At 33.9% G+C, this 17,961-nt stretch overlaps 1 protein-coding gene across 4 annotated transcripts in view; it reads left to right on the top strand.

Annotated features, from left to right (window-relative positions):
* Positions 1–17,961, top strand: part of LOC126756973 (sodium-dependent serotonin transporter) — a 33,486-nt gene continuing 15,525 nt past the window's right edge. The window contains exons 1-4 of one of the 4 annotated variants that reach the window (XM_050470506.1): positions 1–109; positions 175–3,418; positions 12,140–12,770; positions 14,078–14,354. In XM_050470506.1, coding sequence (XP_050326463.1) covers positions 12,564–12,770; positions 14,078–14,354 — 484 coding nt within the window. In that variant the 5' untranslated portion in view covers positions 1–109; positions 175–3,418; positions 12,140–12,563. Of the gene's footprint in view, positions 110–174; positions 3,419–6,630; positions 6,905–12,139; positions 12,771–14,077; positions 14,355–17,961 lie in introns of those variants that run through there. The other 3 variants (XM_050470507.1, XM_050470508.1, XM_050470509.1) reach the window with 3 other exon arrangements.

A 17,961-nucleotide genomic window follows, 5' to 3' on the forward strand; every position in this document is an offset into this window, starting at 1 on the left:
CAACCAGCTGATGCGAAATGTATTTGTTTATAAACAAAAGCTTTTTCCATATTGAAAGTGCTTTCGAAGCAATTTCTGGTATTATTGCAGATGTAATGGAAGACGTGGGGTTCGTAGAAAATTATTTGTCGCTGAGACTACACATAATTAAATTAATATGTTCATATTTTTTAGATGTACCTAAGCTGTGTCTCAACTTATTGCTACTGATGGGCTCTTGCATTACTAAAGAGCGATGCAAGTAGTTTTTTATGAGTTACTTCCAGGCCAGTGACATGTTAAGAATGACAGTACTTGAAATAACAGGACATACAAGCTATCTATAATAGCAGGACGACTAAGAAACGTCAAAAGCAAGGCACAATGAAACAATGGAACATCTCTTGTACACTGGTATCGCATTGACAAAGCAACATTTTAATCATTTGGGGGCTCAACTGTATAAGTTTCTAGAAGAGGTAGCGTTGGCGAGGCCACAGAATCTGCTGAAACTCGCTTCAAGCGCTGATATTCTCAAGGATGGCTACTTCTCATGGACTACGTTGCAGCACTCCAGCTGCTATAAGAAACAAAATGGTCTTTACGTGACTTTTTAGCCTGCTAGACTAACCTAGCTATACTAACAGCATAACAGGCACGTTTTTTTACTTTTACTTGTTTACCAAAAACTAAATGTTAAGATCTACAAGTCCAACCTTAAAGCAGTATGGACGTATGCAATGCAGTTATGGGATACAGCGAGTACATTCAACATTGAAATCCTCCAAAGATATCAATCGAAGACTTTAAGAAGCATTGCAGTGTTCCTTAGCATATAAGCAACTTCGAAATCCACAAACACTTAAATATACCTTTTGTTAAAGAGGAAATCTGCAAAGCCAGTCGAAGATACCTTGATAGACTTTCTAATCATGAAAACTTACTGGCGATAAGTCTACTGGACAACAGTATGCATGTTAGACGCTTAAAAACAACTCACATATTGGACCTTCCTGATAGATTTTAAGTAGTTTTAAAAATATTTTTTTAGCAAATTATGTTAAAGAAGAATATATTGATTAGTCTCAATGGAACCCAATCATTCCTGTCATGATGGTTACTATTTATAAAATTTGCTGATTGTCTTCAGATAGAATTCAATTAAAATATACAGTAAATCAAAAAAAAATAAGAATATTTATATACTTCTACAAAATACACATAAAAAATGCGTCATCGCTTCGCTCTATGGGCTCTTGAAAAGCTCCAAGAAGATCCGACGTTTTCGATCCAAATTTTGTTCAGCGATGAGGCACATTTCTGGCTCAATGGTTATGTAAACAAGCATTTGAGACGAAAAGTAACCTGTAGAGATTCAAGAGCTGCCTTTTCATCCAGAAAAAAAAGGTTTGGTGTAGTTTGTGAGCCGTTTTAATCATCGAGCCATATTTCTTCAAAAATGATGCTGGTGAAAAGGTAGCCGTCAATGGCGACCGTTATCGCGCCATGAAACAGACTATTTGATGTCTGAAATTGAAGCTCGTGATCTCGGCGACATTTGATTTCAACAAGACGGCGCCACATCACATCAATTGATGTATTTATTGAGAGAAAACTTCGGTGTACAGATAATTTCACGTTTTGCGCCGGTCGTTTGGCCACCAAGATGGTGTGTTATCACACCGTTAGATTTTTTTCTGTGTGGCTATGTAAAGCCTAAAGTCTATGCGGAAAATCGTGCTTCGATTAAGGCGTTGGAACAGAACATCACACGTGTCTTGGGGTAAAAATATAACATAATAAATAAATAATTAGTTCCACAAATATACTTTCCTTGCTATTAAACAACTAGCTATATATAGGTATTGACGTGTTTACATACATACGTACAAAAATGATTCAGATTATACTAAACTTCGGTTATTGCTAACGCAAACCGAATGACGTAGTTTTGTGGTTATTAACTGATCGGTAATTTGAAACATTTTGAGTGATTGATAGCATGGTATTGACCATGTTAATTAAAATCAACGGTTTTGTGGCATTATTTTTTTTCAAAATTATGAAACAATAATAATATAACTTAAATTCAGTGATTTTTTTTGATTTTCTAGGAATTATAAAACATACATTTGTTTATACATACACATGTACACATGTATGTGCAAATATCATTTTTTTTATTCGGCGTAGCCAAAAGTATAGCTTTGAAAAATTGTATTTGCTTAATCCGACGCGAATATTTGCCATATTTTTCAATTCTTACGCTATTGTTTTCATTTTAGACACATTGGAACCAGAACACATAACATATTGTTTGTTTATATATACGACTATATATATTTACACATACTATATGAATGAACATCAAAGCAGTACAATGTTAAGTATCGCAAACGTCATGACTTGTGTCAATCGTGCATGTCTAAGGCTTAGTGTCAATAAACAAACATATGATCAACACACACGGCGTATGAGTAACATTTGTTCGTTGAACAACAAAAGACCTTTTTAAAATGTAAACAAACTGTGGCATATTGTTTTTGTAACGACTACCGTAAGCAAGCACTATACACACATAGTGCACACCCCCACGCCGCATGCAAAACATATTGACACTAAATTTGCTTATACTATGAATGAATCGATGACCACACAAACCACAAATTGTTGTCGTTGATTGTCTCCAATATTGTCTAAGCAACGCTGCTGTTGCTGCTCGAGCACTTGATTTTCGTCACGGCAACGTGTATACATATGCAAAAGTATACATGCATACATAATTGCCTACATACATACATATGTACCTGTATCTGTTGGTTGCTGTATGTGCGTTTGTGCATTTAATAGGTGTTTGCAGCGCGTTAGTGCATACGTAAAGTGCACATGAATATGCATGGTCGCTTGTTAGAACGATGATAGCGTTCACGAAACCAACTAAAGCAGTTGTAATGATGTTGTGCGCGACGCGTGTTGGATTATTTTAGTAGCGCGGGAAATTTCTTTTCTATGTGCAATGAGGTTTAAGGTTAATTTAAAAAACAAAAAGGAAATTTTTTTTTGGAAATATTATTTAGTGAATTTTTATGATACAAAAATTGTACAAAAAACTGTTTTTAAATGCAAAAAAAATAGTTTAGTAGAGCTTGAAATTTCTTTGTGTGCAGTGTAGTTTTAAAACAAAAAACACAAAATGAAAACAAAATTGAAAAATTTTTAGTGAATTTTGATGGGACAAAATCAAAAAAATCAAAAAAAAAATTTAAAAAACAAAATTGAAAAATTAAAAATGATTTAGTAAATTTTTATGGTACAAAACTGTTTTCAAATGCAAAAAAAATATATTTTTAATACAAATAAATAAAATTAACATTAAAGTGAAAATGCCACTCAGATGGAAGCAACGATTAAGCAAAATATGTGCTAGTAAGAGTCGAAGGTATAAAATACATATTAAAAACTAAAGTATTTCGGTATACATATATGTATGTTATGGCATATATGATATTTATCTATTTGTACATATTTTATGTATAATTTTAAAAAAGCAAATTTCAGAATTAAAAAAAAATTAAAATGTTTCTGACCAAAAATAAAACTAAAGCTCATTTATCAATGTTTTTTTTTTTCAACTCAGACTTATGATTATTCAGCAAATCGGCAATGGGTGGTTAGTTGGCTGAAAGGGGAGACGCATGGCGCCGAACCGCAGACGGCAGCACTTAGCGTGTCCGAGTAGTGAACGCTACAAGCCAAGCCGAGCGCATTTTCCCATTTACGCAACACGTGAAACACCCCAGCTGCCCCAGCGTCTCTTAAGTGGGAACACTGGGAGCCGTGTATATGTCCCATCTCATCCTGCTGAAAGTTTGGCATTAGCATAGACAATGTTTCAGCGTCTGACCATCCTCCGCGGATGCTCTGCATTCAACCACATTCGCTTTTCCCATTTTCTGAAGTGGGATCTTAAGGGCAGGTGCCCTGCGATGACCTATACAAAGTTCTACTGGCGTAGACGCCGCATACGCAGTCGTTTCTTCTCTTCGCAACGTGGCGCCAATTAGAAATTCCAAGCGAAGCCAGGTCCTTTTCCAACTGTTCTTTCCAACGGAGTGGAGGTCTATCTCTTCCTCTGCTTCCCCCGGCGGGTTTTGCGTCGAATACTTTCAGAGCAGGAGTGTTTTTGTCCATACGTACAAGACCAAGCAAACGCAGCCGCTATTCCAATGTCACTCAGCTTCATTTTGCCTAGAGCTATTTGGTCTGTCAAGGATCAACACTGCCCTAAAGTAATTTCGTGCTTTTGTTCCAAGACCTGAAGTGTTCCTCAAGTATCCACTGATTCAAATTAACCTAACGGGAGCGGAATAGCCTGGAGCAGCTTAAGGAAATTATCCAACTGTCACCCAGTGAGACAGATCAACTGTCTTTTCATTTCACTCTATTCCTATATGTCCAGGTACCCAGATGATATTAACCGAATTACCAGCTAAAAGTCCTGTTATTGCCTACTTTCATAACTAAATGTAAAGAAGACCACTCTTTTTTCACTCTTTGTTCCATCAAAGAGTATGTATATATTTAGCCGTAAAAAACTGTCGATCACAGAACTATTGGTTCAATTTTTTCTGCTGGGCAATGAAAACGATGTGTTTCATCCCTTGTAGGTCCCCTTTTTTCAGGTGTTATTGCTAACTTAGGCCCAGTTCATTAGCAAGATCGAGTATGATACCATGCTCCTGGTGACGCCGAGTCTGGTTCTAATGGCCTGAAGTCATCATTCGGCTGGCAGTAGCCATTTCCTCATGCTTCACTTGTATGTAATTGCCGGATGTCGATAATAACCTTCAGAGCCTTTGTGGCCATGGCAAGTCGGTAATAATAACACAAATTTTTAAATACAATGGTTCAAGAACTGAGCTTATTTAATAAAATTTAATAAAATCTCATTCATACATCCCAAGTAATAGTTAGTGCAGAAGAGTGAATGACCTAGAGCCTAATACTGGAGCATCCGCAGTACCAATATTTAATACCTTCTAAGTACTGAAGACATATCGTCTGGGCCGAAAACACAAAACTTTCTCAATAGCTTCTACCCTTTGTGTGGTCACGCCTTTTGTACATCCCAAGTGCAGACATGTCTCTATATACATATTTCATCCTTCCTTGGATGCGAAAATGCCCATGCTTTCGTTGTCCACCCATGAATCCCAAATCCAACAACCTTTACGTTGGAACATCGTCTTCCATGCATACGACATGGCTTAAGCAACGCATTTTATGCGCTTTATTGTATTCATATAATCGTAGATCTCATACAGTTCGTGGTTCCGCCATCTTTGGTACTCATGGCTGACGTGAAAGGCCTTGCCTTACATGTATTATACAAACAGTTGGACCTGAATGTAGTCGAAACGAAATAAATATAGTGCATAGGTGGTCATAAGAAAGACTTTTAGTCCACAGACAAGGCAGCACAAGGCTTCAGAATGATCCTTCACTACCACAAAATACAAAAAAGAGCTGAAACGCAAATTTAAAACAAGAAAATAATGATACATATTCAAAAAAGGATCACCTACAGGATACCAAAACAAAATTGCCAGTTGATTTCTACGAATCTGCAAATATATTCCTCATTGGACAAGAGTTTTCGAGTCTGACTTAAATTGTTTACTATTGCATAATCACATTATATAATTTGGCATTGACCATCCGTCGCTTGATGTTCGATACTCGTGCAACAAGTTGGTAAAGCAGCGCCAAGCAACAATGCAACAAACACACACATGCATATGTATGTATAAGAAATCATATTCCTAAATGGCGAATGCGCGTAACGAGCAAGTATTGTGCGTGTGTGTATATGTGTGCGCGCACGTGAAAAGCAACAGTTTATTGCAAGCGTTCGCTTTTACCTCCACGAGCAGCCTTGCAGTGGCGAACATGTGCCGCCACTGATGGGTGGCGCGTGGCACTCGCCTATTGAAGCTAATGCATATGATGGCGTCGACATTTGTAAAGCATTTATAGGTGAAATACGTATGCGTAATGGGCCGATGGCACCACCAATAGATAGCAACGTACGCACATTACAACAAAAAACGAAACAGAAAAACATTTACACACTTGCAAGTACGAAAGGGTGGGGTTGCATACATACTTATGTGCGTGCGTGTGCCTGAGTGTGTAAGTAAGCGTCTGCTTTGGGAGGCTTGTCGATGGCGCAACAGTTTGTGCGCACAAAGCCTTGGCAAATAGACGAACCAGCAGCTACTGGCCACCGACAAACTGACTGACTGACTTCGCTGGCTGGCTGCTGGCGTATTTGCTTACATACATATGTACATACACACACACATCCCTGCAAATTTGTTGTAGTGGATTTGTGCTGCCACTGTATCTCTTTACTGTTAGCCGCTATATTCTTTGGATAATTTCAATTTTTTTTTTTTGCATTTGGTTTGTTGAAGTGTAAGACCAACCAGAAGTAGAAGTGGCAAAGTAAAGGCGATGGCGTCGACGAAGACGCTGACGACGAACTGCTACGCACAGAACGCAATCGTAGCGCACATGGCGTGTGTAGTGTGTTCATTTTGGCTATAAAAAGGCGCGTAGCATTTCGAAAGCTTGCAGTTTTCTCGGCGCCGTGCGATGCGCTCAAAACCCTCTACATAACCAGCGGAACGGAAACGGATATAAAGTGGCTAAATATCATACTTTGATTTGTGATTTGCAAGTGTTGAACTCTTCCTGTGTTGTGTTAGAATAAATAGAAGAATAGATTTGTGAACTTTAATTTTACTACTGTTGTTGTTAAATAATTATTGTTTTTTTTTTGATAATTGTTGTTGTTATTGTTCGGAAAAAATACGGGTTAAATATGTTAATAATAGAAAAGTGTTAAGAAAATTGTATGTAAGTAAGTCAATTTTGAATTCAATAATTTTTATTTCTGTGACGAATTCTATAACCAAACATAACCTTAAAAAAGTGAAAATAGTACCAAAAATAAGAAATATGTTTTAATTAAAAGAAATATTATTTTTTTGAACTATTTTTTTTTAACTTTTTACTTTAAAAAATTTTTTTTACGCATTTTATAATCAGAAATACACTTAAAAAGTGAAAATAATACCAAAATTAAGAAAACTATTTTTTATTAAAAGAAAAATTTAATGTTTTTTCTTCATTTTCAATAATTCATACTTATGTATTTTTAAAGCAGAAAGTTAAAAATAATACCAAAAATAAGAAAACAATTTTTTTTAAGAAATAAATAAAATTATTAATTTTTTTTTTAATTTTATATAATTTTTTTGACCAAAATATCTTTCGCAGATTAAATAGTACCAAAAATTAGAAAAATTTATTTTATTAAAAGAAAACTTACATTAATTATTTTTTTTTCATTTTAAATAATTTGTGTTGTATTTATTAACCAGAAATGCCGTCGGCAGTTAAAATACTAGAAAAAATAAGAAAACTAGTTTTTATTGGAAGAAAAATTGCAATAATAATTTTTTTTTTTGATTTTGAATAATTTTATACGATTTTTTTTAACCAAAAATACCTTTCGCAGGTTAAACAATCCGAAAAATAAGAAAACCTTTTTTTATTCAAAGAAAAATTAGATTTCATGTAATTACTATTTACAATTACAATTTTTTTTAATAGTTAAAGTAGATAAGAAAACTATTTTTTATTAAAAGAAAAATTACATTAGTATTAGTTTTTTTCATTTTAAACAATTTATATGTATTTTTTTCTAGAAATAAGAAAACCAATTTTTTTATTAAGAGAAAAAGTTACAATAATTAATTTTTTTTTTTCATTTTCAATAATTTATACGTATTTTTTCAACCAAAAATACCTTCCGCTTGTTAAACAGTCCCAAAAACAAGAAAACCTGTTTTTTATCCAAAGAAAAATTACATGAAATTATTATTATTTTTTAAATATTTTTTACGATTTTTTTTTAACCAGAAATACCTTCCGCATGTTAAACAGTCCCAAAAACAAGAAAACCTGTTTTTTATTTAAATATAATAAAAATATGTTTATTTTTTTATTTAAAGAAAAATTACATGAAAATATTATTTTTTTTTAAATTTTTTAGGATTTTTTTTTAACCAGAAATAACCTTAAATCAGTTAAAATGGTACCAGAAATAAGAAAACTATTTTTTTATTAAAAGAAAAAATTTCATGATTTTTTTCCAATAATTTATAAGTATTTTTTAACAAGAAAGTTAAAAATAGTAGCAAAAATAAAAAAAAAAACTTTTATTTCAAGAAAATATAAAATTAATTTTTATTAAAATACTTTTTTTACGAATTTTATAACCAGAAAAAGGCTTAAAGCAGTTAAAATACTACCAAAATCAAGAATACTATTTTTTATTAAAAGAAAAATTAGATGACTTTTTTTTATATTTTTTAATTTCAAATAAATGATACGTATTTTTGACCACGAATACCGTCGGCAGTTAAAATAGTAGCAAAACAAAGAACATTATTTTTTTTTTATTGAAAAAAAATCACAATATTATTTTCATTTTAAATAATTCATGCGTTCTTTTTGACATGAAATACCCTTAAATCAGTTAAAATAGTAGCAAAACAAAGAAGGATTTTTTTAAATGTGCTTTACTTTAAAGTGCATATTTCAAATTTGCTCGAGTGCTTACATGGAGAAGGCCGAAATCACTGCAGTAGTGCTGAACCTTTTTTTAGCGCCGTCGGCGACTGCGTGGAGCTCAAAACTTATTAATTTTTTTTTTCAAAATTCTAAAAATATTTTTATTAATATGTTTATTAATACAAATTTTATTTTTTTTTAATAATTGACACAGTACTTTTTTGTTTTAATTTGCAAAAATCAGCTTTTTTAGCCTGTCGCCCTTAACTTCGGGCTTAAACTTCATATTGATCGCTTAATCCTGCGTACATAATTCACGGCGATATGAACGAAGAGCTTTGCCTTAATTTTTTTACCGAATTTACATTTTTTTCATTTTGAATAACAAAATTCATTCCACAAGAATTTATATATTTGTATTTAGCCACGTGCTAACTGACATCTGAGCGATTAGCTCAAACACTCACTTGCCTGTGTTGACATAACTAATTTCTTTATCTAATTGCTAAATGCTAGTTCTGACAATTTACACAATAAGTAAATTTAGCTTAGATCTAATTATAGTCACGCGTATGTATTAATTATATACTGTAAATGCCATACACATTAGCGGAACTGGCAATTAGTAGATTGACATAATATGGCAAGTTCAAGGCAAATCACGGTTGATGGAGCAAGTCGCTCAGTGAATTTCGTTGGATAGATAAATGCATAAAGAAAGCTAGATTGAGCATAGTGTTGATGAAATATTTCTTGTTGAGACATTTTTATAAAAATTATGTATTATTATTTACCAAATATTTTAGTGTTTTATTATTTATGAGCTTCTATAACTCAAAGTGTGGATCATTATTTATCAACCAAAAGTAAAGCACCCTGAGGCTGCGTACTTTTTTACAGATTTCGTAGTAAAACTATTCAACATGCAAGTTTAAAAAATTAAAAAAAAATTTCGAACTATGGAGAATATTAAGGGATTCCATGGGTTTCCTCGGGTAAAAAACAGCCTTTTTTCAACAATTTCTTTCTCATATAAAAATGAAATATTTTGTTAAAATTTTTTATTGTTACAAACATACACTATTAACAAAGAAATTCTGAAATTTTTGGGAAAAATATTTTAAACTCAGCCATTGCGACGCCATTTCCGGTGACCCGTCGGAAAAAAGAAGCGCCGCGTTGGCCGGATAACTCCTTACATCACCTAAAGTAACAAAAAATATTTTTTTTGTTATTATTTTGGCACCCATTTCTGATACGTACGAAAATAATTCAATTTCGAAACAATTCAATTAGTATTTTTCTCTTCTTCTTCTTCGAAAGCATAATGCATTTAAAATTAAATGAAATATAAATAAAAATACCTCTCGAGCTCCGCTGGTGTACTGTTTCTTACCTCAAATTTTATGCGAATGATATTCTCATTAGCTCAGTCACTCACACTCCAGGCAATAGTATTATTGTCATGTGCACAGAAATGTTTACATCCAATTATTAAATAATTACAACAGTACAAAGATTTTAGTATAATTAGTCATGCATACAAGCCGCGAGAGACAACATTTGAGACAATACTTTCAGGAATCAGAAGGTGCAAGTGATTTTTGTTTAAATGCTGAAACCCACTTGGCTTCTTTTATTTATGCATTGTGCCTTGTAGGGTTAATTAACATTAATATATATTTTTTTATATCCTGAACAAGGTATATTAAGTTTGCCAAGGAGTTTGTAACGCCTACAAAAAAAAAACGAACTCAGTCGACTTTGCGCCGCCTGTTTATAAGCGAAGTACTACCTCAGATTTTAAGATATTAATCTGAAATTTTGCACATATATTTTTCTTCACAAGAAGCTTGTCTTTTGTTGGAATGGCCGATATTGGACAACTATACCATATAGCTGCCATACAAACTGACCGGTAAAAATCAAGTGTTTGTAGGGAATACTTTTTTCTTTGACAAGATAACTTCACGAAAGTTGGCATAAATAATTGCTCAAGACAACGGTAAAATCTGCGAAAATACTGTGCAGATCGAACAACTATACCCTATAGCTGCCATACAAACTGTCCGGTAAAAATCAAGTGTTTGTAGGGAATACTTTTTTCTTTGACAAGATAACTTCACGAAAGTTGGCATAAATAATTGCTCAAGACAACGGTAAAATCTGCGAAAATACTGTGCAGATCGAACAACTATACCATATAGCTGCCATACAAACTGACCGGTAAAAATCAAGTACTTGTATGGAAAAGTTTTTTATTTGACTAGATATCTTGACGAAATTTGGCTTCAATTATTATCCAAGGCAACACTGCAATCTCGGTAAAAGTTGTTCAAATTGGACCACGATGGCATATAGCTGTCATACAAGCTGACATATCAACAAAAAGTTGTTGTATAGAAAACTTTTTTCTTTGACAAGCTATCTTCACGAAAGTTGGCACAAATTATTGTCTTAAGCAGCGCTCTAATTTACAAATAAATTGTTTAGATTGGACAAATATAGCCTATAGCTACCATACAAACTGACCGTTAAAAATCAAATACTTGTATGGAAAACTTGTTTATTTGACAAGTTATCTTCATGAAATTTGGTTTGAATTAGTATCCCAGACAATGCTACAATCTCCAAAAATACTAAGCAGATCGAACTACTATAGTATATAGCTGCCATAGAAACTAACCTTACAATTTCAAGTTAAAATTTTGTATACACTTTCAAGTTATAAGAAATATACAATTGAAGGGTATTTGATGTATTTTTGTATGTATTTTTTGTTCATATTTTGGAAAAATACCTCAAATGATATAAAATTAATATAAATACTCGCCATATATCAATTAAAGCGCAGTTATCTCAGACACCATTCCATTGCTTTGGGAATTCAATACTCATATGACTGCTTAGTCTACCTGAACTCTATTTAATAAACACTCTCTTATGTAATACATACATATGTGTATTTAAACGCGACTTGAGAGTGTCCACTAAGGATTGTCAAGCAAAAATAATTCAAGCGTTATTACGAGTATGAAGGTTAAATGATAAACTCTTAACCGTGTTGATAACTCAAATAACATTGACATTGGTGCACTTGCAATAAACTCATGCTTGTAAAAACACAATATTCATATACATAAATCTTCATATACATATGTGTGCAAATACCGTCTGACGATGTACACACACCTTGACAATGGCCGGTCAGCAGGACTCGCGCCGAAACAGTGTCAGCCAAATGTATGATGCATAAGAAGCAACTTAAAAGTCATCACCTTGGGGATATGCAAATACATGCATACATATGTATACAGACACACAGCCGATACAACAGACTCATGCAGCTAATGGGTTGGTCGCAATTGCCGACGGTGCTTTGCATATCATATCACACTCATTTTTTGCATATTAAAGGAGCGATGCAAATTTGCATTTATATTAATAGTTACCGCGCGCGTATAACATATTAATATTGCGTTTAATTAAAAGATATTATTTCACCACTCTCTTGCAGTTGCAGTAATGAGTTGTTAATGATGTGAAATATCAGCGCAGCGAGCTAACATTGCAACTATTAAAGGTTCAAGAGGCGGACAGAACATAATCTTGCAAACAAACAATCACACATACATATGTAGAGAAAGTGCGCAAATATTATTGTTATTACCACGGACCGTCTGTAGCGACCTGCCAACGCAACATATGCATCCATATCTGCACAACAACACGCCCATCACGTTGCTCCTCCCACAACCGTCTACAGCGCCCATTTAATGCTTTCACAAACTGCCAGCAACCAACAACATCAACACCACTAACAAAAACCACACACACTTACGCTACAAATACTTTTTTTAAACAATATCATTAACACGGACGCGTCAGCGGAGTTGCCACTGATGAACGTGTACATTTATTAGAATTGCTCGGGATCGAATATGGATCGTAGTAAGAATAATAGTTTAGAATTTGGTAACAATACAACAGCGTCGGCTGCTGCTGCTGCCGCAATGTCAGCGCCCTGGGCGAATAATAAGGAATCGTCAGCGCAGCCAAACGAGGATGATTCGCCGGAAGATGACGCTGATACCGCCACGCCCGCCAAGGTCACCGATCCGCTAGCGCCCAAACTAGCCAATAATGAGGTGAGTAGTTAGTTATAAACTGTAAAAGTATGATTCTTTAGTAAGACAAGCGTTTTAGAAAATATGCGACTCACTTGTAGATTATTTTTGACCAGATAGGTTAAACCCCAAGCATTCTAGTTAGATTATTACAATCTTAAAATCACTCATAGAGCATATTATTTATGTCGAAAGAAAAAATTCAACATATTTTTGAAAACAAAAAAAAAAGTTTTCATTAAGCATAAAGAAAAAAAGTAAAAAAAATTAAAAAAAAATATAAAAAAAAAATTAAAAACAAAAAATATATTTAAAAAAAAATATATAAAAAAAATTAAAAATTTCAAAAATTAGCAGCTGATGAAGTGGAGGTCTCAAAAATTGACACTTACCATAGCCATGAAACCAGAAAAAATATTAATCTATATGTTAATAATGTCGCAATGTCTAAAGGAAAGGGAAAATAATAAAAAAAAATTAAAAAATCGAAAATTAAAAATTTCAAAAATTAGCGGTTGATAAAGTTTGGGTTTCATAAAATTGGCACGTGACCATACCCACGATTTCAACTCACCTAGCAATCTGAAACCAGAAAAAATATGAATCTATATGTTAATAAAGTCGCAATGTCTAGAGAAAAGGAAAAAATAAACGAAAGAAGGGAAAAAATCAAAAAAAAGGAAATAATTTCAAAAATTAGCGATTGATAAAGTGTAGGTCTCAAAAAAATGGCACGTGACTAATTTTAACCCCGTAGCATTCTGAAACCAAAAAAAAATGTTAGTCTAGAATCACTTCGCGATGTCTGGAACAATGGAATAGTTGGAACAATTATTTTTCACGAATTATCGACCGCATGAAAAGGAGCAATTTTCTACCACATTTTGACTGTTTCGAAAGTTTTAAAAAATAAAAATTTAAATTTTGGAATATGGAAAATCCAGACATAGAGCAGTCCATAAAGTAGACTCTCTAAAAATTTCAGGTAAATCGGTTCAATAGAACCTGAAAAATCGTAAATATCTCAGTGAAAAAGAAAGTTTCGAGAGAAACGCGTATAAAGTTTCAGTTCCGGCCAAACCAGTTTCGATGCCAGAACAGCAAAATACCTACTATATATCTTCGAAAATAGTTTGAATTTTGAAAAATCTCTTATTGACATAGTTAAACTTGGAAAATACAAAAAAAAAAAAAACAAATGATTTTTTTACATTTCTAGACTAGAATACCCTTTAAAAAACGCTAATACCCGATAAATTTTTTCGAAATAAACTAATTTTTATATTAAGGTACTAATGTTACTGTTACATTCTACATCTCACCCACAGCGTGTACTGATCGTCTCCGTCACCGAACGCAACCGTGAAACGTGGAGTCAAAAGGCGGAGTTCTTATTGGCCGTTATTGGTTTTGCCGTCGATTTGGGTAATGTTTGGCGTTTTCCCTACATTTGCTATCAGAATGGCGGCGGTGCTTTTCTTATACCCTACTGTGTGATGTTAATATTCGGTGGCCTACCGCTCTTCTATATGGAATTGGCTTTGGGGCAATTTCATCGCTGTGGTTGCTTAAGCATTTGGAAGCGCATTTGTCCGGCTTTAAAAGGTAAATTGAAACAAATTGAAAAAAAATATATATATCTAAAGAAATGCATATATAGTAAGCCTTTAGATATTTAATTTTCAGTCGTATAAAAATACGAGTATGTATTATAGCATGAATGCTCCAGCGCATTCATAAATAAACACTTAAGCACTACTTTCCTTAAGTAGTAAGCAAACGTTAGAAATATGCCTTGAGGGACCGAAACAAAGGCATGCATAAACAAAAACTTAGCAACCTGTTGATTTTACAAACGTGCTGCCTGCATATTTCTCACAAATCAAGCAAATTCCACAGGTGATTGTGTACTTCGGCTTTGCCTTTTCTTTTTGCATTTCTTCATTCTTCAGATTTTTTACTCCATTGTCGTTACTGAAGTTACGTAACTTGTTGTAGGGACATCTTTTAATCCTACTACTTGTATTCTCATCCATTTGACTTCAATTCAATACACCGATATGTCCTTAATGATTTTTTATCGCCGCTTATGAGGCTAATCAGTCACGTCCGCTTGTTTATCTCGTCTGCCGGAACGTGTCAGAAATTTTTTTATGCTTACATACTAAATATGGTATATATGTATGTCAGCCTTTATTATAGAAAGCAGATTCGGTGCCTAGCGCCTACGTATGTATGTATTAAAACAGGTAAAGCATTTTTTATAACGAGACAATAATTATATAACTATTGAAAAGATTGCAGAAATTTGAGATATCAGGCAATGATTATTTTTCTAAAGCGTTTTATTGAGCAATTGCAAGCAAGAATAATGAAAATCTTGAAGTAACTTAAAGACTTTAGATGATGAGTGACTATCTTACTATTCCTATATAGAAAATTTTTCAAGAAATCAGTCTTAAATGCGGTTCAATATTTCAAGCTAGACTCGAAAAATCGCAGCCTACATAATGTCGATTCTGACAAATGTTAGGAGATGTTCCAGCGTCTCTCTCATACTTACCGCTCTGCACTTTCTGCATGTATCGTCATGACTTATGATCATCTGGCTCGCATGTAATGAAAGTAGGTTGTGACCCGCCATTAGGCCAACAACCGTCCAGCAGTCCTTTTGAGACAGTGTTATTAAAACGCATGCGAGTTTTCTTTCAAAGCTCTTTGCATACGATCTTAACGATCCTGCATTCCATCCCGTCCTGATCCGTCTGTCAGCCCTTAAGTATCGTTTATAGTATTTAGTGACGTCTGTATTTCCTGTACTTGTTGATAGGCATGCGTATGGCACTTTTGTGAATCTCATCGGCTATTTCGTTTCTAGGAATTCCTTTGTGGCCTGTACCCCAGCATATGTATATGCAGCCGCTTTCCGGCAGCCACTACATCTACTTCCTCCCTGCTTTTCTAAGGACATTCTCTAACGTAATGCATTGTGAGATTATTACCTTAACTACCGCCTGGCTATCGACGTGTATATTTTTAATTTCTATGTTTTATCCTGTGTTGTTAGCAATCTCAGCCGCTTTCTTGACCGCAAACACTTCCGCCTGGTAGATACTGCAGTATTCCGAAAGCTTGAAGTGCCGCCTTAGAGAGGCTCCGAAAAATAGCTTCCGGCTCCCCTCCATTCCGCTGGTGAGTCTCATGCTCCTGCGCCATCCAACTTCTTTTAGTGTCTCCTCCTCCGAAATAAAGTAAGTGTAAGTATGTGGTATAATTTAGTCACCAATCCCCTGCTTATTGAGCTAGGCCCGAAGGTCCTTGTGGAGAATTCACCTAACGCCGCCAATCTTGCGGCTGATTATGCTGCAGAGCGTAGGTTACGTAAACTTTCTGGTGCAGCCGTTGGAGTGATTGTTAGAGCTCCTATTATGCAGAGAATAGCGCTTCGCTGTATTCGCTCCAACAGTTTTCTTCATAAAAAAAGCTTTGTCACCCCCTTAAAGTAAATCCCCTTAGTCCCAATACACGTCCCAATACCAACGTTTTTTTTTCCAATTTTCGGAACAGTTGTTAACGTCAACTTCCGGAAAAGCCTTCAATGCGCATAGCGATTTACGTTTAATGTCTTCAACTGACTCAAAACGATTTCCCCGGAGCAGTTTGGCTGGTCAGAAGGAATTCGGACTGCACCACACCACGATAATCGAAGAAAAGTGTCAACAAACCTTGATTTTTGACTTGCTTTGACGGGGTCGGCTTTGGCTTCGGCTCTCCTTTGGCCACCATATTCGGCAGATTAATCGTCTGTTTCCGGATCGTAAGCGTAGATCGTCGCCAGTAGTAATACGTTTCATGATATCCTGTTAGTCGGAAAGCATTGTTTCACAGAAGTTAACGCGACACTGTTTTTGGAAAAAAATTAGTGATTTTGGAACAAATCGTGCTTTCACTTTTCTGAGGCCCAAATGAATTTCGAAAAGGTTTTCACTGATACTTCCGATGCTCCAACGATGGCAGTAAGATCTCTGACTGTTAATCGTCGATTCCCAAGCACCAATTCCTTTATATTATTTATCAGTTATTGTTGATGGCCGTCCTGAACGTGGTTCATCGTCAACGTCACAAATGATATGAGTAAATTCTAATGTAATCTTTAAATGAATGTACTGACTTTAAAAAATCTTTATTTTCCCCTCTACGAGTGCTAAACATACACAGTTTCATGAATTTCATAATTTGATATGTACATTCATGTGTATGTGTGTATGCAAATATGGTATATCTTTAATGTCATGCTATAACAAACACATTGCGATAATGTCATTTACACACTCAAACAAATTGCTGTCGACGAATTTATGTTTTTAATCGCAAGTGTATTTATTGCCAGTTTTTATTCCTCGTATCCCTTTTCAATCACGCTTATTAACCCTCATATACTATACATTTATTTGTCAATTGTCGATATATATGGCTCATATATGTACATATTCATACATAATACGTATATACATACTATGTATATTTCGATAATATTTGCAAACCTTCATATTTACATATACATACATATCTATATACATTAATACATTTATATGCAGTTATATTTTATATTTAGCTTTTGGGCAAATTTTTCACTTAACTCAAGTAAACATGATTATTGCCAATAAACAAATCTTATTGACAATAGCAACAAATTAATACGAGTATTGATACTCGTTTTTACGGCAATTGTATATTTGTTTTTTTTTTTGTAATAAAAAATATTGGCTTTGGTTTTGTAAACCCGCTATTAAGTGTGTATTTATTTGCGACAATTGCCCAGAGGCACTAAAATATATATGTATGTATATACACAGCAAACGAACACATGAACATTAGGGTAATACATTTTTAAAAGACTTTTTTCTCAGTTAAAACTAAAAATCTGATATTTTATAAAAAATAAAAAATTAGCTGACGGATTTTAATAAAAAATATTGGGGTTATACCCATTTATATGCAAGTCATAAAAAAAGACTTTTTTCTCAGAAAACTAAAAATCTGATATTTTATAAAAAATAAAAAATTAGCTGACGGATTTTAAGGGGTTATACCCATTTGCAAGTCATAAAAAATGAGGTTTTTCGTTAAAATTATAAAATATACATATATAATATATGTATATATATAAAATATACAAAACAAAAAATTATAAAAAACCATAATTATAAAA

This window comes from Bactrocera neohumeralis, chromosome 4 (assembly GCF_024586455.1).
Source record: "Bactrocera neohumeralis isolate Rockhampton chromosome 4, APGP_CSIRO_Bneo_wtdbg2-racon-allhic-juicebox.fasta_v2, whole genome shotgun sequence".
NCBI lineage: Eukaryota > Metazoa > Arthropoda > Insecta > Diptera > Tephritidae > Bactrocera > Bactrocera neohumeralis.